This window comes from Acomys minous (genome assembly GCF_964271855.1).
Source record: "Acomys minous genome assembly, chromosome: 2".
NCBI lineage: Eukaryota > Metazoa > Chordata > Mammalia > Rodentia > Muridae > Acomys > Acomys minous.
In genome coordinates this window covers 58,015,771-58,043,054 of record NC_140484.1, presented here as the reverse complement: position 1 = coordinate 58,043,054, position 27,284 = coordinate 58,015,771, and the positions used below count along the sequence as shown (strand labels likewise).

General features: G+C 49.7%; 2 protein-coding genes across 15 annotated transcripts in view; one reads left to right on the top strand and one right to left on the bottom strand.

The window, feature by feature from the left end:
- PHRF1 (PHD and ring finger domains 1) overlaps nucleotides 1-21,830 on the top strand; it is a 35,461-nt gene extending 13,631 nt beyond the window's left edge. For 8 of the 11 annotated variants that reach the window (XM_084773526.1, XM_084773523.1, XM_084773525.1 and 5 more), the window contains 12 exons: nucleotides 3,702-3,799; nucleotides 4,066-4,241; nucleotides 5,376-5,505; nucleotides 13,175-13,302; nucleotides 14,519-14,700; nucleotides 14,819-14,938; nucleotides 15,367-15,521; nucleotides 16,031-18,676; nucleotides 18,844-19,043; nucleotides 19,142-19,474; nucleotides 20,847-20,975; nucleotides 21,494-21,830. In XM_084773526.1, the coding sequence (XP_084629652.1) occupies nucleotides 3,702-3,799; nucleotides 4,066-4,241; nucleotides 5,376-5,505; nucleotides 13,175-13,302; nucleotides 14,519-14,700; nucleotides 14,819-14,938; nucleotides 15,367-15,521; nucleotides 16,031-18,676; nucleotides 18,844-19,043; nucleotides 19,142-19,474; nucleotides 20,847-20,975; nucleotides 21,494-21,637 (4,441 nt within the window). In that variant the 3' untranslated portion in view covers nucleotides 21,638-21,830. Of the gene's footprint in view, nucleotides 1-2,040; nucleotides 2,456-3,701; nucleotides 3,800-4,065; nucleotides 4,242-5,375; nucleotides 5,506-13,174; nucleotides 13,303-14,518; nucleotides 14,701-14,818; nucleotides 14,939-15,366; nucleotides 15,522-16,030; nucleotides 18,677-18,843; nucleotides 19,044-19,141; nucleotides 19,475-20,846; nucleotides 20,976-21,493 lie in introns of those variants that run through there. The other 3 variants (XM_084773519.1, XM_084773521.1, XM_084773527.1) reach the window with 2 other exon arrangements.
- Nucleotides 21,831-22,228: 398 nt separating this feature from the next.
- On the bottom strand, nucleotides 22,229-25,485 carry IRF7 (interferon regulatory factor 7). Of its 4 annotated transcripts, none has more exons than XM_084773538.1 (10): nucleotides 25,405-25,485; nucleotides 24,630-25,054; nucleotides 24,384-24,546; nucleotides 24,068-24,275; nucleotides 23,713-23,837; nucleotides 23,469-23,547; nucleotides 23,249-23,344; nucleotides 22,692-23,078; nucleotides 22,496-22,614; nucleotides 22,229-22,423 (listed from the first exon to the last, which is right to left on the bottom strand). In XM_084773538.1, exons 2-10 carry the CDS (start codon nucleotides 24,641-24,643, stop codon nucleotides 22,268-22,270), a joined length of 1,347 nt encoding a protein of 448 aa, XP_084629664.1. In that variant the 5' UTR covers nucleotides 24,644-25,054; nucleotides 25,405-25,485; the 3' UTR covers nucleotides 22,229-22,267. The 4 variants fall into 4 exon arrangements, with proteins under 4 accessions (XP_084629664.1, XP_084629665.1, XP_084629666.1 ...); XM_084773539.1 differs by having other exon boundaries at nucleotides 23,713-23,768; XM_084773540.1 differs by lacking the exon at nucleotides 23,249-23,344.
- Nucleotides 25,486-27,284: the final 1,799 nt, after the last annotated feature.

Below are 27,284 nucleotides of genomic sequence, written 5' to 3'. Positions count from 1 at the left end.
GAAATTTGTTTGAATTCATGTTTGCCACAATGTCTCTAACTCACTGATTGTAACTCAGGAGTCCTACAACATCAAGAGTCTCTTCCCTTTTAATTTGTGGATTGATTATGTTGAGGCAGGGTCTGACTGTATAGCCCTGGCTCTCCTGAAGTTGGCCATGTAGACAGGTTTGCCTGCTTCAGTCTCCCCAGTGCTGTAATGAAAAGCATCTATGACCTTGACTGGCTTGTTCTGTTGGTGAGAGAGGGCCCTCTCTGTTGCCCTGTTATGTTGGCTCTGTTTATTAACAATTAAACTTTATTATACAACCCAACTAGCATATACAAGAAGGAAAAAAAGGTTAAAGGGACAGAAGATTAAAACCTCCTGGAATCCGTTCGGCAGGACGGGTCCTTAGGTGTCTCAGTCCCACGAGCTGGTCCGGTCTCTCTCTCTCCGCGCTCTCTCCTTCTCTCCTTCTACCTCTTCTTTTTTCCTCACCACCTTCCCAGTCATATGCAAAGGGCGGTCCCTTCTCCCTTCGAGGGTCAATTAGGAAAACAATAGCCACGGTGGGGTTCCCAGGTAGGCTTCCTGAATTCCAAGCCCAGGAAGGCTCCAAACAGTTTCTCACAAGGTATTCATGGTGTGCCCCAAGGGTAAAGCCCGCCAAGACTGCTTCCACCTGTGACAAAGCTTAATCTTTCCCACACTGTTAGCTTCCAACTACTAGACTCTCCTACCCCAGCTCTTGAATGCTGAGATTGTAAGTGTGCACACCACACTCTTTAATTCTATATTAATGGCTATATTCTTTCTGTTTGTTTGTTTTGCCTGCATGTACACCTATAGGCCATAAAAAAGCACCCGATCTCATTAAAGGTGGTTGTGACCCACCATGTGGTTGCTGGGAATTAAACTCAGGACCTTGGGAAGAACAGCCAGTGTTCTTAACCTCTGAGCCATTGCTCCAGCCCTTGTTTTGTTTTTTGAGAGAGGAACTTAAACTGGCCAGAAAACTGTAAGGCAGGCTGGCTTCAAACATGTAGAAGTTCTTATTGTAGGAATACATATGGATGTGAACTTGTAGGCTCAGGTTTCTTTCTTTTTTTTTTTTTTTTTTGAGACAGGGTTTCTCTGTGTAGTCTTGGCTGTCCTGGACTCACTTTGTAGACCAAGCTGGCCTCAAACTCACAGCGATCCACCTGCCTCTGCCTCCCGAGTGCTGGGATTAAAAGCATGCACCATCATGCCCGGCCCCAGTTTTCTTTCTTGCTTTCTTTCTTTCTTTCTTTTTTTTTTTTTTTTTTTTTTTTTTTGGCCCTGGTTTTCTTAACCAATATATTTTATTAACAACTTAGTAACCGAGCGTACGTCATTTATAACCCGAATAACCAAACAACAGGAAAAGAGTATTAAGGAACACAATAACAAAACCGTAAGGATATCAGTTCCGAGGAACGATTCTCCTGGCACAATCAGCAGTATTCTGCTGGAACCTGGAGTAACCAGAACCCGGAACCTCAGCAGGAGCCGGAGCCCCAAAGCCTTCCCTAGAGCGGTTCTCTCTAGGAGGTTCTCTTTAGGAGTATCTCTGAGTGGAGCAATGAACAGCCAAAACTATCCCAACTCTCCAAAAACCCCCGCCTCCAGTTCTGGGCTCATTTATATATCTCCTCCCAGAGTCTGTTCACGGGATCTTTTCAGCTGACAACAATCAAGCTCCCGCACTAGGTGGTTGGTTGGTCTTCTAGGAGATTAATCTCATCTGTTCGCTCATGAGACCATTCCGATCCCACACTTGGGATCATAAAAAACAGGTTTATCTCTTCATGAACTACTATGCCTAATTTTTTTTTCTCATGTAATTTTTAAATTTTTATGCCTGTATTTTTTGTTTTGTTTTATTTGACGGTTTCTTTTCTTTTTCTCTCTTTATTTATTATGTATATAGTGTTTTCCCTGAAGAGGACACCAGATCTCATTACAGGCGGTTGTGAGCCACCATGCAGTTGCTGGGAATTGAACTCAGGACCTTTGGAAGAGCAGCCAGTTCCCTTAACCTCTGAGCCATCCATCTCTCCAGCCCCTATGCCTGCATTTGTTAATGCTGTAGATCAGTGTTTTGTTTCTAGTTGTAGTAACTTATCAGGAGTTTCTGGGGATTTTTCTATCTTCATTAAGTTGTTGTTGATTTTTCTTTTTCTTTTTTTTTAATCAAGAGTTACATGTGTGTCAGGGATGGTGTCTTCATAGTTGTCTTTCAGCTCACAAGTCTGAAGTTCCTCGTTTGTTTTGAACGTGAATTACAAGGCCTTCTGTAGCTGCTGCGGCGGTGTGCACGCATGCACACACGTGCTTTCTAATACTTTGTTGTGAAATGAGGAGAAGATTGTCTTTGAATTTTAAAGAATTATGACTCACTTTAGCAGTCCATGTTCACAGGGAGAAGGAGAACACGAGAGCAGACCTTAGGGTAGGATTTATTTGGATTTCTTGAGGGCTTTTCAAGCCTTGTGCTGGTTTATGATGTGTTCTGAGAAGTGGGCCATCTCTCTTCTGTGTGACATCCCAGTGAGGGTCCCATGCCTGACTGTTCCTTGTGGAGTAGACTCTGTAGAGCAGTAGGTATTCCCTGTTTCAGTCCTGTGGTCAATATAGGGTATTTATGCCACATCAATCCAGGTTTGGAGTTGCAGAAAAAAGCTTCCTCTTGTGTATTTGAGCCTACCTTAGGGTCACTTGTGTATTCTGCTACATAGAAAAGTAAACGGTTAGGTCTAGAGAGTTGGCTCAGTGCTTAAGAGAGAGTATTATTCTTGCCGAGGACCTGGGTGTGATTCCCAGCACTTACGTGGTAGTTTACAACCACCCTTAACTCCCAGGCACTTATGTGGTACACAGTCTTATACTTTATTTTTGAGACAGAGCTTCTTTGTGTAGACTTGGCTGCCCTGGAATTAGCTCTGTAGACCAGGCTGGCCTTGAACTAAGAGGCTTCTGCCTCTGCTTCTAAGTGCTGGGGTTAAAGACGTGATAGCACATGCCTGTAATTAGGAAGCAGAGGCAAGTGGATCTCCGTGAGTTCGAGGCCAGCCTGGCCTACAAAGTGAGTCCAGAACAGCCAAGATAACAAACAAACAAAAAACAAAAACAAAGGATATGGACAGAGAGAAGCCTAGGGTAAAGTAGGGACTGGACGTAGGGCCTCTTGGAACACCCTCTGTAAGAGCCTCTGTAGCTCTCAGCTCTTTGAAGCTCTCCATGCCCTGTCCTTGAGGGTCTCGAAGGAAACTTACGGCATGGTAGACTAAAGCATGGGCACTGAGGCTGGAGTGTGATTGGACAGGCAGGGGTAACAGCGCCATCAGACAACAGATTCTACATGATCCTCTCTGTGAGCATTGGGCAAGTGTTCTCTCCCCAGCCCCTCAGAACATTCTCTGAAAAGAAAGGTGACTTAGTCATCTACTGTCAGACAGTGGGTCAAAGAGGAGATCAAAATTTCTATGGCCCACCTTGGGAGTGGGCCCAGTTTCTTGGAGTCAGGGAATGTGTTCAAGAGCCAGAATATACCAAGGACTCCATAACGTGGGAAAGTGGCTTAGCCATTGACAGGATGCACTGCAGACTGGGTGGATTTAGATGCCATCTTTGCAACTTGGTTTGTTGTGAGACTTGAGGCCCAAGGCTAAGACTGGCATCTTACCTTCTTCTTCTAGGTACCACATGGAATGTTTGGACCCTCCTCTCCAGGAAGTGCCTGTGGATGAATGGTTCTGCCCAGAGTGTGCGGCCCCTGGCGTTGCTCCCACTCATGGTAATATGCTCTCTTTTCTTGCAGAGTACTTGGGTCTTTCCTCTCAGCTTTAGAGAAAGCCCTCGAAGAAAAATCTAGACTTGTTAAGAGGGGAGACTTTCATCAGGCAGAGGCTTTCTATGCACTCCTGGGTAGGAGCAGGGCAACTTTAATCTTTGGAGGCCATGAAAGGTTGGCAGTTTGCGGCTTTCAGTTCTTAAGGCCTGCTGGGAAGAGCCTGTGCTGTGTAGTGTACATGACCCAGCAGCCTGTGGCTCTCTTCTAAGATGCAGCTCCTGTGAGCGATGAAGAGGTCTCCCTGCTCCTGGCTGATGTGGTGCCTACTACCAGCAGGCTTCGGCCTCGAGTAGGCAGGACCCGGGCCATTGCTAGGACACGGCAGAGTGAGAGAGTGAGGGCAACTGTGAACCGGAACCGGATCTCCTCTGCCAGAAGGGTCCAGGTAAGTGGCTGGCACTAAGCTGGGTCCACACAAGGTGGTTTTAGGGCTTGGGAATGAACTGAAGATGTACCGCTGGTAGCAAAGGGCCCATGACATTCTCACATGGCAGGCCTAGCATGCCTGTAGTGAGCCTGGCAAGAGAGCAGATGGGTCTGATGAAGGCCTATGTGCCAGCAGGCCCAGTGGGTTTGCCTTCTCAAACACATTGATGGGTGGAATGATGATTTTGGGGAAATCCTTTCTTGTGTGAAAAACGCCACTTGCTCTTCTCCCCATCCAGGCCTAGAGATCATCGTCTTCATCTTTGGCTCCTGGCACTCAGGGTTAGATGTCTGTGGCTCTGTTCTGGGTGCTAAGGGAGCTTAGAAATTCTTTCTATGAGCCAGACGATGGTGGCGCATGCCTTTAATCTCAGCACTTGGGAGGCAGAGGCAGGCGAATCGCTGTGAGTTCGAGGCCAGCCTGGTCTACAAAGTGAGTCCAGGACAGCCAAGGCTACACAGAGAAACCCTGTCTTGAAAAAAAAGAAAGAAAGAAAGAAAGCAATTCTTTCTATGAAGTCATATTCCCATGGTCAGTATAATGACATCATGGCCCGAGTTACAAAATGGTTGGAGAACTGGGAGCTGTCTCCTGTCCTGTGCGCAGTCTCTATAATCTCATTTGCACTTGAGTCTCGGCTCATGCTTGCCATTCCTCTTTTTATCTTGTGTCCTGGATGCAGGATAGTACTGGGAGCTGCAGTTTCTTACTCACCTCTTGGTTTTCTATCTGCTGGCTCTTTCCTGTCCTGTTAGGCCTTCATCATCACATACCTGCCTGCCTCGTCTGCAGCTCTCCTCTTGGCTCGCACATGCCCCTTTCCTTCCTGCTTGGACTTCCATTTGCCCCTTGACAGCAGCTGAACCCCCTAGTCTGTTCTTGCCCTGACCATCCCTCCTAGAGCCTCCGCCAGGAACCTCAGTCATTGTGGTCATGCTGTCCACTCTTGGTAGGGTGGTTCCAGTTCCAAACTATTGTGGCTTCTCTGGTGAATTTGCTGAGCCATAGTCAGGGACATACTCACATGGCCTGGCTCAGTGTCCCATCCATGGAGAGACTGGTCACCCACTGAGTGATGTCCCTTGTATGCAGCATGTGCCAAGGTACCTCATGTCTTCTCTGCTGGATGAAACTATTGAGGCTGTCGCCACTGGTCTGAGCACTGCTGTATACCAGCGTCCCTTGACACCTCGTGCCCCTGCAAAACGGAAAAGGAAGACAGGTAAGCTGGCATGGGCTTCCTTCCTACCACCAGCTGTGTTCTGGAGTCCAGATAGATGGTCATTTTTATTGCTCCTGCAACTTTCTCAGCCAAAAGAGCAGCAAACCCTTCCAATCTGTGGCTTCCACACTGACAAGCTCTAGCTAGACAGTATTAGGGAGAAAGCAGCACAGCTGCACTGTTTGGTTCAGATGTGTTGTCATTCTCTGCTCGATGCAATGTTTGCTGTTGACATGGCTGCAGCATTTTCCTAAGTGTACAGATACTTGGAGCCTAGTGTAAACTGTAAGCAAATACTGTGACACATTATAGAAGGGACATAGAACCCTGAGGCCACCTCTGCATCTGATCTCACCTTACCGACCTGACCCTCTCCTTCTGATGCTCCGAGTAGACACAATGTAATGTGATCTTAGGATTCCTGCCTCCCTAGGTAGGCCATAATCTGTAACCTCTTAAAATATATACTTTATTGGGCTGGCAAATGGCTTAGCAGGTAAAAGTGCTTGCCACCAGGCCTGATGACCCAAGTAGGACCCCTGGAATCTACCTGATGAAGAGAACTGGTTTGTACAAGTTGTTCTTGATGGCTGTGTGTGTGGTGCACATACACACGAATAAATAATTTTCTTAAAATGACACCTGTGCACAGTAAAGTGGATGCACCCGCTGTAAATGCACAGTCACGGGTTTGACAAATGTTTACTTTGACCAATGTGTAGGGTCCCTACAAGAGGACGTTCCCTCCTACTCCCCACAGCCCTCAAGGTGTCATTTTCACCACTGTCCATCAGTCTGGCTTCTCACAAGAGCCAATGGAAGTCTCTGGTCTTGACTCATTTGCTACAAAAGAGTCTGTTAATGTGCCAATTTGTTTACTTTGTCTTCTGTTTTTGTTTTTTTCCTGAGACAAGGCTTCTCTGTAACAGCCCTGGCTATCCTAGACTCCCTTTGTATATCACTGCCCTTGAACTCACAGAGATCCACCTGCCTCTGCCTCCCAAGTCCTGGAACTAAAGGTGTGCACCACCACACCCAGCTTTTACTTTATACTTAGTAATCCTTTGAGTTATTTTCAGTTTGGATTTTCTTAGGAGAAAGCTGGAGCCAGTGTGAAGGCATATGCCTTTAATCCCAGCACTTAGGAGACAAAGGCAAGTGGATCTCTAGGATTTGAGGACAAGCCTGATCTACTTAGTGAAACCTTGGCTCAAATACTAAAACAAAACAAAAACAACAACAACAAAAACAGACCAAATGAATAAAACTACAGAAAAATAAGTGATTGGCAACCCTTAGCTCAGGAGCTATTGTCAATAGTGGCTTCTGCAGGGAGGAGAATCAGTTTTGTTAAAGGTGTGGCCTCTGAAGATAACTACTCCAGTGGGCAGCCTATACCCATGCAGCCCAAATTAGTTTTAGTGGGGTTTTTTGTTTGTTTGTTTTTTAAGATTTATTATGTATACAGTGTTTTGCCTGTATGTACACCAACAGGTCAGAAGAGGGCGCCAGATCTCATTATAGATGGTTGTGGGCCACCATGTGGTTGCTGGGAATTGTACTCAGGACTTTTGGAAGAGCAGACAGTGCTGCTCTTAACTTCTGAGCCATTTCTCCAGGCCCTAGCCTTAGTGGTTTAATAAAAAGATAAAAAGAAGAAAAAAAAATCAAGTTGGGACAGGGTAGGAGGTGGGGATTGGATCTGGGAGAAGTAGACGTGAATTTTATAAGAATATGTTTTATATATATTTGAAATTCTCCAGTATATATATATTTTAAAAAATAAAACTGCTGGAAACTATATACAGGTCATTTTTGTGAGTAGGTGTTTTCATTTCTTTTTTTTTAATGGCAGTATGGAAGAGTAAAAAGATTAGATCAATAGCTTGATCTTATGTTTAAGTTTAGAAAAAAGTATCAAACTTTCTAGTTCAAAATATCATCTCTTATATACTCTGCCATTTTCAGCATCACAGTTTCTGTTCGCCAGAAGGTGTATTTGTTAGGAATCTTAAGGTGATCTGCTAAAGCTCTGGGATCCAGGAAAGGGGTGTGTGTGTGTGTGTGTGTGTGTGTGTGTGTGTGTGCGCGCGCGCGCGCGCGCGCGCGCGTGCGTGCGTGCGTCCGTCCATCTGTGTCCATCTTTAGAATTCTCTTTAGGAAGCCCTCCCTTTCATCAAGAGTGGAGTTTAGGAGAGAGAGAGAGTGTGTCTGTCTGTCTGTCTGTCCCTGTGTCCGTCCGTCTTTAGAATCCTCTTCAGGAAGCCCTTCCTTTCATCAAGAGTGGAGTTTAGAAGCCAGAGCTGGGCTCTATGCTCTGAGCAAGCAATTGGTTGTTGTCTCGGTCGGCGACATACCCATTCAGAAGGTCTCACATCTGCCACTGAGGTTTAATTAAAGTCAAGCTTTCACTTCTTGTATTGTACATCTGTGTGTCCTGTTCTCCGTGTCTCGTCCTGCTTCTCAGTGATGATGTTAAGCACTCATTCACTTCATCAAATTGTATAGAAAATTGCTGACAACATTTAATCAGGCGGGAGTGTGTTTCTTCTCTAATCCCAGTAAGGACATATAGTCAGGCACACCCCACCCCAAACTACCTCAATTTGTTTTTATTTATGAGTGTTTTGCCTGCCTATATGTATGTGTACCACATATGTGCCTAGTGCCTTCAGGGGCCAGAGGAAGATGTTAGGTCCCTAGGAACTGGATTACAGCTGTGGATCTCATGTGGATGCTGGGAACCTAGCATGGGTCCTCTACAGAGCAACCAGTGCTTTTTACTGCTGAGCCTGCTTTCCAGCCTGGTTTTTGTTTTGTCTCTGTGAACTTGTTTCCTTCTTTCCTTCTCCCCTTCCCTCCTTCCTTTCTTTCCCTCTCCCCACGTTTTTGTTGTTGTTTTGTTTTTCTTTCTTTTTGTTTTTGTTTTCTGAGACAAAGTTTCTCTGTGTAGCCTTGGCTGTCCTGGACTTGCTTTGTAGACCAGGCTGGCATCAAAGTCACAGTGATCCACCTGCCTCTGCCTCCCAAATGCTGGGATTAAAGGCATGTGCTACCATGGCCTGGCTTTCCCCACTTTTTTTGTTTGTTTTGTTTTGGTATTTTTTTCTTTCTTTACTTATTTTGGTTTTGGTGTTTCAAGACAGGGTTTCTCTGTGTAGCGTTGGCTGTCCTGGACTCACTTTGTAGACCAGGCTGGCCTTGAACTCACAGAGATCCACCTGCCTCTACCTCCTGAGTGCTGGGATTAAAGGCATGCACCACCATGCCTGGCTTCCCCACATTTTTTAGAAATTAATTTTATGCATATTAGTGTTTTGCTGGCATGTGTGAGGGAGTTGGATTCCCCTGGAAAAAGAGTTACAGACAGTTGTGAGCTGCCATGTGGTTGCTGGAAGCTGAACCTGGGACCTCTGGAAGAGAAGCCAATGCTCTTAACCTCTAAGCCATCTCTCTAACCCCACCCCCAACCCCCGCCTTTTTTTCTTTCTTCCTTTTTTTAAAAACAGATTTTATTTATTGTATATGAGTGCTTTATTTGCATGTATACCTGTATGCCAGAAGAGGGCATTAGATCACATTGTATATGTTTGTGACCCACCACATGGTTGTCAGGAATTGAACTCAGTACCTCTCGAAGAGCAAACAGTGCTCTTGCCCTCTGAGCCAGCTCTCCAGCCCTGCCCCCTTTTCTTTTAAAACAAGTTCTCTCTTTGTAACCCAGGCTAGTCTTGAACTCAGATTCTAATCTTCCTGCCTCTGCTTCCTGAAGGCAGGATAGTTTATTTGGAGCATGTGATGTGTGCCTGTAATCCCTGTACTCGGGAGGTGGAGATGGGAGGATCAGGAGCTCAAGGGCATCCTCAGCCTGGACAACAAAAGAAAGCCTGTTTTGAACTGAAAATAAGAATGCTTATTTGAATTAAGATCCGAGTCAGAGCCGGGCGTGGTGGCGCACGCCTTTAATCCCAGCATTCGGGAGGCAGAGGCAGGCGGATCGCTGTGAGTTCGAGGCCAGCCTGGACTACAAAGTGAGTCCAGGATAGTCAAGGCTACACAGAGAAACCCTGTCTCAAAAACCAAAAAAAAAAAAAAGATCCGAGTCAGATTTATACTGGCCTGTGTGTATTAGCCCCTTTCTCTTTGTTCTTCACTCTGTTCCTGTTTGCAGAATGTGTGCTTGAGCTCTATGCCAGACTATTGGCCTAGGTATAAATTCATTGTGTTAGATTTTGATGTTGCAAAAATGTTCTGGGAGTGTGCCTTTAATCTGAGCATTTGGAAGGCAGAGGCAGGCATATCTCGAGTTTGAGGTTAGTGTGGTCTACATGAGCCGGGCATGGTGGCACACGCCTTTAATCCCAGTACTCAGGGGGCAGAGGCAGGCAGATCACTGTAAGCTCGAAGCCAGCCTGGTCTACAAAGCGAGTCCCGGACAGCTAAGGCTAACACAGAGAGACCCTGTCTCAAAAAATCAAAAAATAAAAATAATACCCTGTAATAAAAGCTAGGTGAGCTTATTTGTCTTCCTGTACTGTTCTCACGCTCACTGTGATCCTGTGAGACTGTGCAGTGCCTATGAGAAGTGAGGACGTAAGTGGGCCCGTACCGAGGCTACTTCATAAGGGTCACATGAACAAAAGCATTGCAGCTGCAAGCCGTCTAATAACCAGAACCACAAACTGAGCAAATAGGGGTTGACCTATACTACATGTACACTCTAGGAATGCAAGACTGAGACCTCTGGAGGGATCTCTAGTCTGTTCCTGGAGGCTCTACTGAGAGACGGAGTCTGTTGTCGATGCAAACGCATCGGAATTTATTGAGCCAATGCGATGGGGTCTGTCCAGCTCTTTCAAGCTACAGACCCTGAGAAGCAGAGGCATTGGGCCTTTTATAGGTTTTAGACAAAGAAATGAGTTTTACAGCATGTGATTGGTTGAAGCAGTCACTGGGGCGTTAGGAACTGTCTTAGTTGGGAGGGGTAAGTACATTCCTGGGAAAGTGGAAATTTTAAACATAAGCTGTAAAACAAACTTGCTGTCCTTGAGTCAGGTGGGACTCTTCAAGGTTTTTCTTGTCCCTGCCACACATCTGATATCGATGTCTGTCCTTGAGTCAAGCTGGACCCTCTAGAAACTTAACATGCTTTGGCCTTAATGAGGGTCCTTAAGGGAGGACTGGGTAAGCCGCCTTTTTTCAGACTTTGGCCTTAATAGGTGTCTTTAAGGAGAGGGGCCTGATCCCTTCAGTAAAAGGTTGATACCTGGCTTGGAAAGGGTGGATTTGGATACCTACTCCAAAGAGTACAGTTTAAAATGTATGGATTTGTTGTTGGTGTTTTGTTCTTGAATTTCCCACTTGGTATTTTCAGTTGTGGTTGACCATGGATTATGAGAGAAAGGGCAACCAAGGGAAGAACACTGTCCTCTCTGTGTAGTGGGTCCTGCAGAAGCTGCTTGCCCTGGTTCTGTTCTCACACGTAGCAGTGCAGTTTGAAAGGGGCAGCAGGAGCAAGCTGCTAATTAACTGGCATTCACTTCACACCATGCCACATTCTAGGGGGTTCAGTCTAGCTTATCAGAATCCTAGAATGAAGAGTCACAGCAGGCCTTTGAAGGTGGGTGGAGACCAGAGTGCAGGTCCTTTAGCAGTTGACTTCTGTTCTTAGAGTGTCTCCAGAAGGGTCCAGAGCGCTTGCTTTTCTTCTAGTCTGTGCAGGAGCTCACTCTGGACCATGAGTGGCCATTTAGAGTCATTGTTGTCTTCAACACTTGGTAATCATGGCTTTTTGTTTTTGTTTTTTGTTTTTGACTTATGTAATTTATATAATGGTTATTAACCTCTGAGCCATATCCCGAATCCTTAAAATATATTTACCTATTTATTTATTTAGTGTATGGCTGTCATATAATGGTTCTAAAAATCTAGTCTACTCAGAACAGTGGAACTCGATTCTTCCTTGCTGTTTAGATCCTCCTCCCCCCAGGAACACATTGCTTTAAAATGTTACAAGTTTATTTCTCTGGTTAAAAAAAATCCAAGCCAAGGCAGTGCTTGTAGTGCAGGGTACAAACAAATTGGCAGTGGCTGTAATCCCAGTGTTCTGCAGGGGAAAGGAGGAAGATCAAGAGTTCAAGGTCATTTTCTACTACACAGTGAAAACAGATCTCAAAAAAAAAAAAGGGAGGGTGGTGTCTTAGCAGATAGAGACGCTTGCTACTACACCTGGTGACCTGACTGCAGTCCCCAGATCACACGTGGTGGGAGGAGAGAATTGATTCCTTAAGTTGTCCTCTAACTCCTCCAACACATGCGCCCACACAAAATAAATAAATGTGAATTTAAAAAGTAAAAGGAAGGCCGGTGCTAGAAAGATGGCTAAGAAAGGTTAAGAACACTTGTTGCGGGCTGGAGAGATGGCTCAGTGATTAAGAGCACTGACTGCTCTTCCAGAGGTCCTGAGTTCAATTCCCAGCAACCATATGGTGGCTCACAACCATCTATAATGTAACCTGATGCCCTCTTCTACCTGTAGATGTACATGTAGACCACTGTATAAATAATCAATAAATAAATCTTTAAAAAAAAAAAAAAAGAACACTTGTTGCTGTTGCAGAGGACCTGAGATTGGTTCTGAGAACCCACGTGGCAGCTTACAAACTGTCTGTAACTGCACTTCTAGCGGACCTCACACCCTCATATAGACATACATACAGGCAAACGACAATGCACATAAAATTAAAATCTTGAAAGAAAGAAAAAGACAAGAAGTCTTTTTTAAAAAAGAAAAGAAAAAGGTTTTTAAACAATTAAGTTAAATAGTAGGAAGCAGCAGACAGCGCGTGTGAAGCAGAGAAGGAACACTAGGACTTGGGGTCGCCTGTGGCCGCCTGCTGAGCTCTGTGCCATCCTGGGGTGCATAGGACCAAACCTTTGTTTTGTTTTGTCTTGTTTTCTGAGATAGAGTCTCTCTCTGTGTAGTCTTGGCTGTCCTAGACTCGCTTTGTAGACCAGGCTGGCCTCGAACTCACAGCGATCCACCTGCCTCTGCCTCCCGAGTGCTGGAATTAAAGGCGTGCACCACCATGCTGGCCCCAATCATTTTTTTAAAGATGTATTTATTTATTATATATATAGTGCTCTGTCTGCATATATACTTGCAGGCCAGAAGAGGGCATCAAATCATGTTATAGATAGTTGTGAGCCACCATGTAGTTGCTGGGAATTGAACTCCTGACCTCTGGAAGAGCAGGCAGTGCTTTTAACCTCTGAGCCATCTCCTCCAGCCCCAAGACCAAACTGAGAAAATAAAAAAAAGGAAAACCAGAGGCTGAGAGATGGTTCAGCTGAAGAGAAGTGCTTGCTGCTGTGTAGGAGTGCCTGAGTTCAGTTCCTAGTGCCCATACTGGGCAGCTCACAGCTACCTGTTATAACTCCAATTTCAGGGGATCTGGAATGCCCACTTCTGTCCTCCAGTGACACACACACACACACAACAAATATAAAAAATAAACTATGTGTGTGTGTTGTGTGCAAGGCAGCACAGAGTCCTAAGCTGCCCAGACCCTCTCCGTAGCTTCCTGGGCTTTTCTCCAACAGAACTCAGAGGGCCTGATCACCCTGGGCAGAAAGGGCCCTTCACAGACATTGAATGTTACCTTTTTAGGGAGACGGAAGAAAGCATTGGGAAGAAAGAAAACCCGATCCAAGTCATCTGTGAAAAGTAAGAGTGGGGGTACAAGAGCCAAGAAACGGCAGCACCGTGTAAGGAAGACAAAAGGGAGGAAGCTGAAGGTGAGGCGATAGAAGTCGTGTCCAGCTTAGCCCGTCTTGCTCCCCTGTATAGCTCTGTAGCAGGAAGCAGCAAAGCGCCTGTCTTTGTGCTGCTCTTTGGTGCAGCTCAGAGGTGGGCAGCTGTGTTCCCAGGTGCTTTGAGCAGGTGTGTTAAGAATTATGCATGAGCCGGGAGTGGTAGTGCACGCCTGTAATCCCAGCACTTGGGGAGGCAGAGGCAGGCGGATCACTGAGTTCTAGGATAGCCTGGTCTACAAAGCAAGTCCAGGATAGCCAAGTCTACTCAGAGAAATCCTGTCTTGAAAACCAAAAGAAGAATTATGTATGATGACCCCTGAAACATAAAGGCAGAGAGCGAGGCTCAGAGGGCCGAGTCATACTCTTCTGGTCACTGACTGGTCAAATCAAAAGGTGCTCAGTCGTATGCTAGGAGCAGGCTTGTGCAGGCTGAGGTGAAGTCCTCGGGGCAGATAGCCTGGGGCCTGAGGCGGTACATAGACTTAGCTGGACATTGTCACTGTCTCTGTCCTGGGAAGCTGCCTATGTGTGAGAAGCTTGTGTCCAGTGTACCCATCTTAGGTACTGTGTCCTCACTCAGCCCTGCTGCCATGAGATATATTTGGTACTTAAAGACACAGGACACTGAGATAAAAAAAAAATCTTGACCATGTGTTTCCTTTGTTTTTATATGAACCTATACTTTTATGCATTGACTGATAATGTGCTCCTGTAGTGTATGCTTGCATATGAAGACATGTTTAAATATTTAGTAGTTTGAAAATTTGTTCTAGACAGTCAGAAGAGATTCTTGTGGCTGTGACTTAATATGAGCAAGTTAGGTAGATGATGGTGCTCTCTGGTTCAGTGGTCACTAACTGACAATGTCAGTGCCTCCTTCCTAGTTTCTAGAAAGTTGATTCCATCCTGAGCTGACGTTCTTCATTGGCAATTACTGTGATTCCTTTTTTTTCCCTTAGTAGACCATCTGGGGTATGGCCCATGGTGGAAAGTGTTGAGAGATTCCCTCCTTGGGGAGGTCCCAGCTGAGGATGGTGCTCTGTTCCACCCATACTCCGGACCTAGAGGAAGTGGCATGTGGCCCCTGATTTTAGTATCTTCGGAATAATTTTATGATAATGTTAAAGTCCACAACTGTTCATGTGGCTTTCATGTGCAGTATGCTAATCACTAATTGGATTTTGTCACTTTGCTTCAGAATGAAGTCACAGCTCGATCTCGCATTGCACGAACACTAGGCCTTCGCAGGCCTGTTCATGGTACCAGCATGCCGTCAGTGTACAAGCCAGTGGACCCCTCTCTGGGGCTGATGAGGGCAGATATTGGAGCAGCTTCTCTGTCACTGTTTGGAGATCCCTATGAGCTGGACCCTTTTGACAGGTAACTGCAGTGGTGACGGTCCCAGTGCCCTAATTCATCCTCACATTTGGTTAGGCTGCATGTGGCACACAGATGGTGGTCTGTGTGTCAATGTCCCTTTGACATGTGTCCCCTCCAGCAATGAAGAACAGTCTGCAGAGCCACCTTCCCCTCTGAGTGCCAAGAGGAAAGTGCTATCCCGCTCGGCTTTGCAGTCTCACCAGCCTGTGGCCAGACCTGTTGCCATGGGGCTCTCTAGGTATATGGCAGCAGGGGCATCTGGGGTGGGTGAGGGCTTTGGGCTGAATTGCTTATCCTCTCTGTGTGGCCCTTAGTGAAGTGACTGAGCGGCTCCTCCTGGTGTGATGTACTTGACATTGGCTCTGAGTGTTAATCAAAGCTAGCTGTCTCAGGGTCAAGTAGTATAGCTGCTGGCCACACTGGCCTTAGCTTCTGAGAGAAAGGGGGTCCTCAGGCAGGGTAGCAGTCCTGGTCCACAGTGACCAACAGGTAGAGATCCTCTCCTGCCAGCTCTTGCCTAGTGGTAGAGGGAGGCAGACAGACGTTATAGGTGACCCCCCCACACACACTCTCTTGGTCCCCGTGTTAGGGCTGGTGGGTGGGAGTACAGCTAGAGGAGTGCAGAGGAACCAGAGTAGCAAAAGGACTACTCTGCTCTGTCTGTAGGAGGCAGCTCCCTGCTGTGGCCCCAGAGCCCAGTGTGGAAGAGGCCCCCGTTCCTGACCTATTGGGGAGCATCCTGTCTGGCCAGAGCCTCCTGATGATGAGCAGTGCTGATGTTGTCATACACCGGGATGGCTCTCTCAGTGCCAAGAGAGCAGGTGAGTGCCTGTGGGTTGTTGTCCTTACGGATTTGGAAATGTAAAGTCAGTCTTAGAAGTGGATGAGTTGGACAGGCTCTCACACTTTTCCTAGTTGGGGACAACACTGCTAAGAGCATAACCAGTTTTAGCTCCTGTCAGGGCCTTCCACAGCCTGAGTAGTCTTCAGGACACTTCTCAGATGCTAGTGCACAGTGCCCTGTGAACCATCATGGTCAAGAGTAGGCAGTGCCTGCATCTGCAGCTTCTTGTCTGTGTCACACTGGTTGGGACACAATTGAACTATAATCATGTCTGAAAAGAGAAAGAATCCATGGCAGGGAGGACATTTATGATCCCGCAGGGTAGGCAGTGGCACTGCTGAGCCCGTAACCCTGCCCTAGTGGAGTGACAGGAAGTGTGTACCCTGGAGACAGCATAGTGTCAGTGTCAGGTCTGACCCTGCTTCATAAATGGCTGACCAGCTTAAAGGAGGTGGGAAGGGTTGCTATCTGACTTCTGTTTTTTAGCTCCTGTTTCTCTTCAGCGAAATTCTGTGACTCAGTCCAGAGAAGAGTCCAGGCCCAGAGACAACTTGCAGCCTGGGGCACTACCCTCAGGGAGCACATCCAGTGGATTCATGGGAGACAGGCGCCAGAGCTCAGGGCCAAGCTGTGTGGACAGAGGAGCTCTGCGCTGTATCCCTGCCCGCACAGTGGAGACACCTGTAAGGTTGGACTCAACAGTGATCCCTCGTTCGAGTCAAGCTGGGAGCCTTTCAAATGAGAGCCGGCCTGGCTTGAAACAGAATAGCAACCCCCGACTTAATGGCTCCAGCATATGTGTTGGTTCTGCCTCATCTAAGACCACTCATTCTAACTTTCCATCTAAAAATATAGTTCTTGGGCATCCTCAGAAAACAGATCCCAGGAGACCTGATTTCTCAAAGCTACCCAGGATACCAAAGATCCACAGGGACAGCAGGAATAGCACGCAGGACCAGGCCCCAGCCAGTGGGCAGACCGTCGAGCTCCCCAGCACTTGCATCAGCCGCCTGACTGGCAGGGAAGGCCCCGGGCAACCAGGGCGAGGCCGGGCTGAGAATGAGCCCAGCAGTAGGGGTCCCCAGGAGACTGGCTCCCACGCTGGTGGCTCTCGCGCTCCTGCCCCCAGCTCCCATGGCAGCCTGGCCCCTCTAGGGCCCTCGAGAGGAAAGGGCCTTGGGTCTAGCTTTGAGAGCTTCAGGATCAACATCCCGGGGAACACTGCACACTGCAGCCAGCTCTCCAGCCCTGGCTTCTGTAACACGTTTCGGCCAGTAGATAGCAAGGTGCAGAGGAAGGAGAGCCCCTCACCCCTCTTCTCCATCAAGAAGCCGAAGCAACTCAAGAGCGAAATCTATGACCCCTTTGACCCTACTGGCTCGGACTCTAGCCCTCCTAGCAGCAGCCCAGAGAGCCTTGGCCCAGGCCTCCTGCCCTCGGAGATCACGAGAACCATATCCATCAACAGCCCAAAGGCCCCGGCCTTCCAGACTGTGCGCTGTGTTACCTCCTACAGGGTAGCGAGCATCTTTGGGAGTGAGACAGAAGCTGAGCCCCAGCCCCCTGGGGAGCCTACGGCTGGCATGCTGGAGTTTCTGGGCAAGGGACCTGCCGAGGGAGCCTCTGATTTGGAGCAAGGACTGGGGGAAATAGAGCCTGCAGAGACTCAGGGCTCCACAGCCCGGACACAGAGGTCATCCCTACCTGAGCCTTGGGATGATGAGGATGGAGTGTCCTGTATACCCTTCTTTGGTTCTGAGGAGCGGACAGTAACATGTGTGACTGTTGTGGAGCCAGGTGTCCCACCAAGCCCAGAAGCTCCACAGATCACCACCCACAGGATTGTGGAGCTCAGGGCCCCGTCCCGGTCCCGGTCCACCTCCAGCTCCCGCAGCAGGAAGAAAAGCAAGAAGAAGAAGGTTTCCAGAGAACACCAGAGGACACGCTCCAGCACTCGCTCTGGCTCTAGGGACAGGACTTCACGCTCAGTATCTCCAGTTGCTGAGGGACACACCAAAAGGCACAGAGCCAAGGCTAAGAGCCGGAGGTCTTCCAGTGACCGTGCCAGCAGCCAGGACAGAGCAAAGAAGAGGAGGGACAGGGACAAGGAGCATAGGCGGGGTGGCTGGGGTCATGGCAGGGGCTGGAGGAAGTCCAGGTCCCGCTCGGGGAGTCCTGGCAGTTCTTCCTGTGAGCGCCATGAGAGCAGGAGACGGAAGAGGCGGCATTCAGGGTCCCGGTCTCGAGGCAGGGGCTGCTCACCACATAGCAGCCTGGAGAGGGACCGGAGACACAAGCATCGGGAGAGGAGCCGAGAGCGGGTGGACAAGAAGGAAAGTGTGACTCGTTCCGGACAGAAAAGGAGGTGGCGGTCTCGGTCACCCAGCTTGGAGCCTAGGCCACGGAGACCACACTCTGGTGAGAAGCGAGCCCATTCCCCAGAGAAGGAGGCTGTAAGGGAGGTTTCCCCAGCCCCTGCTCCACAGGGGGAGCCAAGACAGGATGAAGACCACCTTACCAATCCTCCAGTCTCAGAAGTGAGTGTCCTGCCAGAGGTGGTTGTGACTGACCTGAACCCTCCAGATGTCCCTTCTGTCCTGCCAGAGCCAGTTGAGTGTGTGCCTGAGGACCTAGACTATGGTGATTCTGTGGAGGCAGGCCATGTCTTTGAGGACTTTTCAAATGAAGCCATCTTCATTCAGCTTGATGACATGAGCTCACCTCCTTCTCCTGAGAGTACAGACTCCTCCCCTGAGCGAGTCTTCCCACCAAATCCCACACTGCTCCCACCCAGCCTTCCACAGGGCACCACTCTCCCTGTCACCCAGAGGGAAGTGGTACCGATCCACGGTGAAGGTGTCTCAAAGCCTGCACCCCAGGCATTGGCTCCTTCAGACCAGTGCCTGCTCAGGCTGGACACTGTAGAGACGACCTCCACAACTCCTAGCACCGTGGGTGTGATGCCCATGGGAAAAGACAGTCCTTTGGAGAGTGGGAGAGGATGTGAAGCCGTCAGGTCCAAGGATGCTGTGGCCCAGGCCCCACTGCTGCGATCCAGAACCCTGGTGAAGAGAGTCACTTGGAACCTGCAGGAAGCAGAGGACAGCACCCCAGCCCTGGACAGAGTTCCAAGTGAGTTTGTCCTGCCCATGGCTGGGCCCCCAGTGGTGGTTGTCCTTGTGGGTCAGGGGTGTAGAGCAGGCATGAGGCAGAGAGTCCGCCATCCTAAGAGCCTCTCCTGATGCTTGGCGCCCTCACCCAAGTCCAGCCTCTTACAGACAGATGTGCTGTTTGGACAGGGTTGACCACAAGGCATCCACCTTCCCTATCTGTTGGGTCCTCAGGGACACCACTTCAGAGGCCACAGAAGCCCCAGGAAGGAGGCTGGGATGCAGAGGACAGGGCCCTCCTAGAAGTTCAGCATGCACCATTCTCCGAGCTGCCCCCTCCCATCCACGTGCTCCAGGAGTCTGGGTTACTTGATGCAGATCCCTCTCAGGTGGGTGCTGGGCTAGAAGGGCATGGTTCTTGTGCTGGACTTTTGGGGCTACCCTGACTTCAGCTTAGACCTCATGGCACTACTTCCTTTCTATACAGATGCCTGGTGCTTCCAGGGCAGAGGGGTTGCCAGCTGTTGGGACTCTACACTCAGCAGGGGGTATTCTTGCCCAGGTTTACAACCCCAGCATGCCACCACCACTGGCTCAGCCCTCAGGCATCCTGCCCTATGGACTGGTCAGCCAGCCCTCAGTCCAGTTGATCCTTCAGGGGACCCTTCCCCTAGCAGGCTGCAGTGCAGCACAGAGCCTGGCCCCAGTGCCCACTTTGCCAGCTACAACCTCAGAGCTGGCTGTTCCAGCCACAGCCAACAACTCAGAGGAAAGAACCACTACTCCCAAGTCCACTGCTGAAAAGACCAAAAAGGAGGAGGTAAGTGCTGCCTGTCCTTCCACAGCCCTTGGCCCTTTTTTTTTTTTTTTTTTTTTTTTTAAGATGTATTTGTTTTTGGGCTGGAGAGATGGCTCAGTAGTTAAGAGCACTGACTGCTCTTCCAAAGGTCCTGAGTTCAATTCCCACCAACCACATGATGGCTCACAATCATCTATAATGTAATCAGATGCCCTCTTCTGGCCTGCAAGTGTACATGCAGGCAGAGCACTGTATATGTAATAAATAAATAAACCTTTTAAAATTTTTTATTTGGGGCTGGGGAGATAGCTCAGAGTTTAAAAGAGCAGTGTCTACTTTTCCAAAGGTCATGAGTTCAATTCCCAGCAACCACATGACGGCTCACAGCCATCTGTAATCAAATCTGGTGTCTTCTAGCACATAGGTGTACACGCAGGCAAAACACTATACGTAATAAATCTTTAAAAACAATTTTTTTTCGAGACAGGGTTTCTCTGTATAGCCTTGGCTATCCTGGACTCACTTTGTAGACCAGGCTGGCCTTGAACTCAAAGTGATCCGCCTGCCTCAGTCTCCCAAAAAACAATTTTCTAAAATTTATTTATTTTTGTGTGCATTGGTATTTTGCCTGGATGTATGTCTGTGCAAGGTTGCCAGTCCACTAAGAACTGTAATAACAGACAGCTGTGAGCTGCCATAAGGGTGCTGGGAGTTGAACCTGGGTCCTCTGGAACAGCAGCCAGTGCCGTAACCACTGAGCCACTTCTCTAGCAATGCCCCTGTCCTTTGTGTGCTTGCTTGTGGGTTTGTTTGTTTTTTGTTTTTTGTTTTGTTTGTTTTGTTTTTGGGTTTTTTGTTTTGTTTTGTTTTTCCTTTTCTTTTTTAGTCTTTGAGACGGGGTTTCTCTGTGTAGCCTTGGCTGTCGTGGACTCATTTTATAGATCATGCTGGCCTGGAACTCACAGTGATCCTCCTGCCTCTGCCTCCCAGGGGCTGAGATAAAAGGCATGCGCCACCATACCTGGCTGGTTTTGATTTTTTCAAGACAAGGTTTCTCTGTGTAGCCTTTGCTATCCCCAGACTCACTTTGTAGACCACACTGGCCTTGAACTCACAGAGATCCACCTGTCTCTGCCTCCCTGAGTGCCGAGGTCTGGGATTATAGGCGTATGCAACCTCAGCTGGCCAGCCCCTGTCTTGTTTGGGCCTGATTTTAGGTATATTATCCAGACCTGGCAGCTCAGTCAGGGTGGTAAGAGCAGCCAGCCTATTACCATTAGTATTCGTGGGCAAATGGACATCCCAAAACTGCTGCTGGCTTCCCACCCAGGGGCCCACAGGCCAGTTTTGGCCATCTTGCCACAGGGTGGGTCACACATGTCCTCACTCCTAGTACATGAAGAAGCTGCACATGCAGGAGAGGGCTGTGGAGGAAGTGAAGCTGGCCATTAAGCCCTTTTACCAGAAGAGAGAGGTGACCAAGGAGGAGTACAAGGACATCCTGCGCAAAGCCGTGCAGAAGGTAGGCTGCAAGCCGGCGATCACAAGCTTTGTTGGCAACCTGAGGTTGTAAGGGACACTGTAACACAGCAGCTAGATCTGTACGTGACAGATAGCTGCCATTTCTTGTTTGCATGGACTCCCAGATCTCTAAGTAAGGAGTCAGCCAGCTGGACTAAGTGGCTGAAGCCTTAGGAGAGTGCTGCATCTTAGTAAGTGCCCCTCAACAGTGCTCATTAAAGCTGAAATAATGGGTGAGAAATTTCAGATTCCCCAGTCCACCCACTTTCTTTGGAGGAACTAAGTCCCTGAGAGAGAGGGGCAGCTCTTTCTATGGGAACAAGTCTCTAGCTTCTACTGACCTTTGACCATGCAGAGAAAACAGAGCCGCTCTGTGAAGTGTGATTGAGGGGAGGGGGCATATGTGCACCCTTAACAAGACCACGGGCCCTACTTGGAGATGGCCAAAACAAGGAAGCCTGGCTGGGCTGGTCTCTGACAGGTTGAGAGAGCATTCAGAGTGATGTGTTCTTTCTTCAGATCTGCCACAGCAAGAGTGGCGAAATCAACCCTGTGAAAGTGGCCAACCTAGTGAAGGCCTATGTGGACAAATACAGGCATATGCGCAAGCACAAGAAGACTGAGGCTGGAGAGGAGGCCCCCAGTCAGGGTACTGAGACCTGAGGCTGACCTGTGTGGGGAGACATCCCCAGTGGGAAAGAAATGGTGCCACCAGCACTCCTGCCTCTGAGGGTCTCATGACACCTGTCTGCATCTGTCTTGCTTACAACTGAAAACTGGACTTTTTTATATGTAAATTATAGATACACTGTTTCCATTGTGTTCTAATTTATCAAAAATGGCTTATCTTTAGAAACTTTGCTATGGACTCAGTGCTTGGAAGACCACTTTGGTTTCATAAAGCCTAATGGCCTCATGGGAAGGTCCTGTATCAGCTACACTGCCAGCTGCTAGCATTCACTCATGAGCTCTGCTGCTGTGTTTTCTTACTCTGGTTGCTTTGTGCTCCTGTCCGGAGGCACATGTCTAACCTTCCCAAGTACACCTGGCACCATAGCATGTTCCCAATGCCTAGCTTAAAGCATTTGTACCCAGTAAGGGGTGTGGTGACACAAGCCAGTTCTTCATTGTGAAGATGAGTGTTCCAAAGGAGGCCTGGTGTGCAGGGAGTAGGGGTCACCTTTCATGGGACCCCACCAGGTCCAGTAAAGAGGTAGCATACAGCCAGGGAATAAACCTGACTCAGGACAGCACTGGTTCTGAACTCTCTTTATTGGGAGTCAGGATTTTGGGCTAAGCCCACTGACCCAGGTCCATGAGGAAGTGTTCGATGTCATCATAGAGACTGTTGGTGCTAGATAGGCACAGGCCAAGACTGCTGCTGTCCAAGGAGGACACACCTTCGCGCTGCACGCCTTCCAGGTGTGCCTTGCATAGCCATGGCTCCAGCTGCGGAAAGGGCTTCTGTTAGGTCTCTTACCCAGCGGCCCACACACCTTTACTTGCCAACCCAGGCTATACCTTCACCAGGATCAGGCTCTTCTCCTTGGGCCTCCCTGCTGACAAGTCTTGCCCAAAACCCAAATAGATGGTATAGTGTGGTGATCCTTGCCGCCTCCGGGCCCGGAACTCCTCCAACTCTGTTAGGGGGCAGCTCTGGTGAGGTTAAGAAAGGCTCCAGGGCCCCAAAGGGGAGCACCTCAGGCAGCCCACTGACCTCGGAAGAAAGTGCTGAAGTCAAAGATTGGGGTGGAGCAGTTGCGCTCCAACAGCTGGGCTGGTGTGGAGGAGTTGATGGAGCCCATGGGGCTGCCCACCTCCCAGTACACCTTGCACTTGCCCATCCGCAGGGCCCACAGGGATGGCCCGCGCAGCTCCAGCTGAAGGCCTGGAGACACATGCTGAAGGAGGGTCTCTGTGTAGCGCAGCTGCTTCTGATCTGGGAGCTCGGCAGGGCTGGGAAAAATGACTGGCTGGGGCTGGGAGGTTGTCGCCGAGCCCACGGGGCTGTACAGGAACACGCAGCTGGGGTGCCCCACCATTGCCTGTAGCACTGTGCGCCCCTTGTACATGATGGTCACATCCAGGGACCCCAGGTTGCGCTCTGTGTACAGACCAAGCTATGAATGGCGGGTATGGGTGGGGTACCCCCTCACCCCCCACTGAGGTACACATCTGAGGGCTGTAGTGTTCTGCCTGGGAGTCTAGGTATGTACTACGAAGACTGCTAGCACCTCAGTTCTAGCCCACACCAACAGGTCCCCGCAGTCTCACCGGTCCCCAGAGCTGGGTGTTGAAGCCTGGGGCTGGGGACAGCTTCCACCTGCCATGCGGCATGGGGCTCCGCTGAAGCTTGTTCTTGCTCCTGGCCTGAGGACAGGTTGGAGCTGCCTGTCCATCTTGCCCCAGCTTCCCACCCCTGTCAACTTAGCATCCTATTTCCACCCCCCAACCCCACCCCACCCCCACTATTTTTCTCCCTCCTATCTCTCACCAGGAGCCTGTGGTGGGACTGAGTGTACCCCAAATTCAGATTCCAGTAGGTGAGCCTCCAGGAAGCCATATTGCAGAACCTGAAGCAAGAGGTGCCCAGTATCACCAGAAGTGGAGGGCTTGGGTTTGGAGCCCAGCATTTCTTCTTTGCTAGGAGTGGACCTGGGGATACACCTTGCAAGAGAAATCTTAGTGGTAGGCAGCTGCCCATCCCCCACACCTGGAAGGAGTTAACCAGACCGTACCTGTGTGGGTAGAGCATTGCTGAGGGTCACTTCTGCCCTATTTTCCATGGCCAGGCCTTTTGAAGGAAAGGGGAGGGCGTGCTTGATCTGAAGCTGACATACAACTTGGTTATGATGCCTGAGAGCTGTTGAAAGTTCTCTGTTCCCCATCCACGCACCTCATTTAGCCCAAGGCTCCGACTTAGAGGAAGTGTGGCCCCCCACCCACCCCACACACATCTTGGAAGGAGAGGAACTGGGCCTACAATCAGCCTTTCTCCAACCAGTTTCAAAACCCACAAACCCAACCATGAAGCCACCAAAACAGGAAAGTCCGTGTACCTCCCTGGCCCACCCTATTGGTGGCACTCCTCACCAGCAGATCCAGGCTCCGAGCTAAGTTCATACACCTTGTGTGGGTCAGCAGGGTCCCCAGAATTGTCCTGATGCAACATAAAGCGGCCTGTGCAGCGCAGTGCACATCTGAAGTTGGTTTTCCAGCCTGCTCGCTCAGCAGCCTCAGCCTCTGGTGGTGGCAAATTATTTCCACTAGGTGGCCACCTCCCTCGGGCCACAGCCCAGTCCTGAGAGGAAAGAGAACATGGGTTGATGGTAGATTTTCCCCGGAACCTCACCCTTCCCCCGCCCCAGGAGTTCTGGCAGATTATCCAGAAGGCAGGACTGGGTACCACCTTGAAGATACGTGCATCGTCTTCATCCAGATCCCTGCGTCCGAAATGCTTCCAGGGCACACGGAAGACTGTGTGAGCCTCGTTCAGCCACCGCAGTCCCTCATATTGGCCACTATTGACCTTATCCAGTAGCCACTCACTGAACAGCACACGCTGGGCTCCCCTGTAGGCAGGGTAGCCACCGTAGGATCAGGGCCAATGCAAGGCAAACAGGACCCAAAGCAACCAGGGCTGGCATGTTCTCACCTCTCAATGGCCATTGCTCCTACAAGGGCAGTCTAGGAGAGTCAAAGTAGCTCTTACTCTGTGATGGGTTGTGGTCACTGGAGCAGTCAGCTATTACAAATAAGGTTAAGATTCCCTTGGGTGTCACTATGGCTTCAGGTTGTAGCCACAGAGAGTGTGGCCAAGTTTCACAAATGGGATCTAAGTGTTATGAGTGTTGGTAACGGTGGGAATTTGAGTGTCACAAGTGTGACCCAGGTGTTAGGATGCTGAGGGTCACAGATGAGGTTTGAGAACTTGTAGCCACCTAGGTTCCAAACCTAAGTGTGGACTCTTCGGTCAAGGTGGCTATAGATGTGACTACAGATGTAGCGGGGGGACGCACACGTGAAGTCACAGGTGTTGATCCAGCGTCCAGGCTTGGATGGGCTGTCACTGCCTGGACCCTGCAAAGACACGATGAGAAAAAGGGGCGGGCCCAGGCAAGTAAAGCGAAACTGCAGCTCGGGGAAATGAAACCTAAGTAGTCTAAACCGGCGTGTGGCGGCTATTGGCTTCCCACGGTCTCAGTATCTACGGGGGCAATTCGCGACCTCCACCCGACCCTAACCCAGATCCCAACCCCTGCAGATCGGACTGCAGATCCTGCCAGGCCCTCCGCCCTCCAGTACCCCTCCCCCCATCATCTCTGCACCGCCCTTCCCGTATCGCCCACTACTCTGTAGAGGGGACAAGACTTTCCCCAGTGGCACTATCTTGCCTCCCTCCCCGCGTGGGCCAAAGTGGTCCCGCATACTTGGTGCCGGAGCCGCCGGGTCGGTTTTATCTCCGTGAGAAGGAGGCAGCTAGTGCTTTTATAGTACTTGGGTCAGGGGCGGGGCAGAGTGCAGTAGGATGTGGCTAAAGGGTTCCAGACACCACGGGGGTGTCACGTGCCCATAGCACTATGCTTCACAGCGGCCCGGGGCCCTTTGTAGAATCAATGAGAGAGGCTGACCGGGCTTTGCACAGAACCGCCAAGTCGGGGGTTGGGGGAGGAGGGAGAAGAGAGTAGGGGGCCAGACAGTAGGAGTGGTAGATGGGGGGCGGGGGTCTACCTACCAGGCTCAGCCCCAAGTGGGAGTGTGGGAAAGGTCTTTCCCTCCGCACCTCCACAGGACAGCACAGCGGGATAAGGCACGGAATACCCTCAAAGATCCCAAATAAAGTCAGCAGTTTTTATTTTGTTTTGTTTAGCTCACAGAGAAGTATTAGGAAGTGGAGTCTAAAGAGAAGCTGTCGTACAGTTTGGTTTAACACAGAAGGGTACAGATAAAGACTATTAGAAAGCCGCTCATGGGGTCTCTACTTGTAATACCATCGCAGGAGAGGCTGAGGCAGAAGGATTGGGCCCAACCTGGCTTAAAGAGTTAAGACCCTGTCTCAAAAATTAAGCTATAACCACAGACTAGTGTTGTGTCCGGCCTTTGTTAGAAGCTTCTTACTACAGTGGGTGGAATCCCATAACTGACCCAAGAGCAGGGAAGCGACCGCAGAATGTTCACCCTGAATGAGACATCTCTTATGACCCCCTCCAAGGCTCAGTGGACATCACCCAAAAGGGGGTGTAAAGAATGAAAGAGCAAGCCGGGCGGTGGTGGCCCATGCCTTTTAATCCCAGCACTCGGGAGGCAGAGGCAGGTGGATCACTGTGAGTTCGAGGCCAGCTTGGTCTACAAAGTGAGTCCAGGACAGACAAGGCTACACAGAGAAAACTTGTCTCAAAACAAAACAAAACAAAACAAAACAAAACAAACAAAAAAGCCCAGATAGTGGGGCACCCCAAGGAAGCAAACCCAGAGAGTTATGTGGAACCTCTCTGGTCCTGGTTTCCCTCCACCCACCAACACAACCTGTAGGTGTCAGTTTCTTTTTCTCTCTTTCTTTTCCGAGACAGGGTTTCTCTGTGTAGCCATGGCTGTCCTGGACTCGCTGGGATTAAAAGCATGGGCCACCACACCCAGCTCTCAGTTTCTTACATCTAAGATTTCTGTGTGGGGCAGAGTGCAGTGTTCACTGTCACAGCAACCTGACCCCTTCCCCCAGAAAGGGTCTCTCTACACAGTCTTGGCTGTTCTCGAATTCACTATGTAGACCAGGTTGGCCTCCAAAACACAGAGATCCGCTGGCCTCTGCCTCTGGGAGTATGTGAGCCACTGCTCCTGGCCAGACCTTTCTTTGCAATGGCTGTTACCCTCAGGAAGGTCCCAGAGACCACCTCTCCCAAATGACTGTGCATGTGGAGTAAGCAGTTCTGCCTCCTGGGCTTCCCTCAAGTGAAGCTGTCCCCATTGAGCAAGGAGCTGGAGAGCTCTGGCTAGGAGTCTGGGTCCCATCCCCCCCTTATCCCCGCCCCCGCCCCCCACCCCCACCCCACACACAGTGGGAGCTTGCGCTGCTAGCCACCTAGAAGCCCCCAGCTGGGCGCTCAAAGCAGATGTTTTACTCTCAGCGCTCCCTCCTACTTGCGCTTGGAGAGAAGTGGGGTTGGGGTTGGGGGGGGGGGGGTTGGGGGTGAAGTCGGAGGGAGTCGGGCGAGCGGACCACAACCGGAAAGAGGAGGCACGCGCGGTTGGCCTTTGTTGACCGACCTTTCCTGGCACTCGCTCCCTCCCACCCGCTTTATGACTCTGGGAA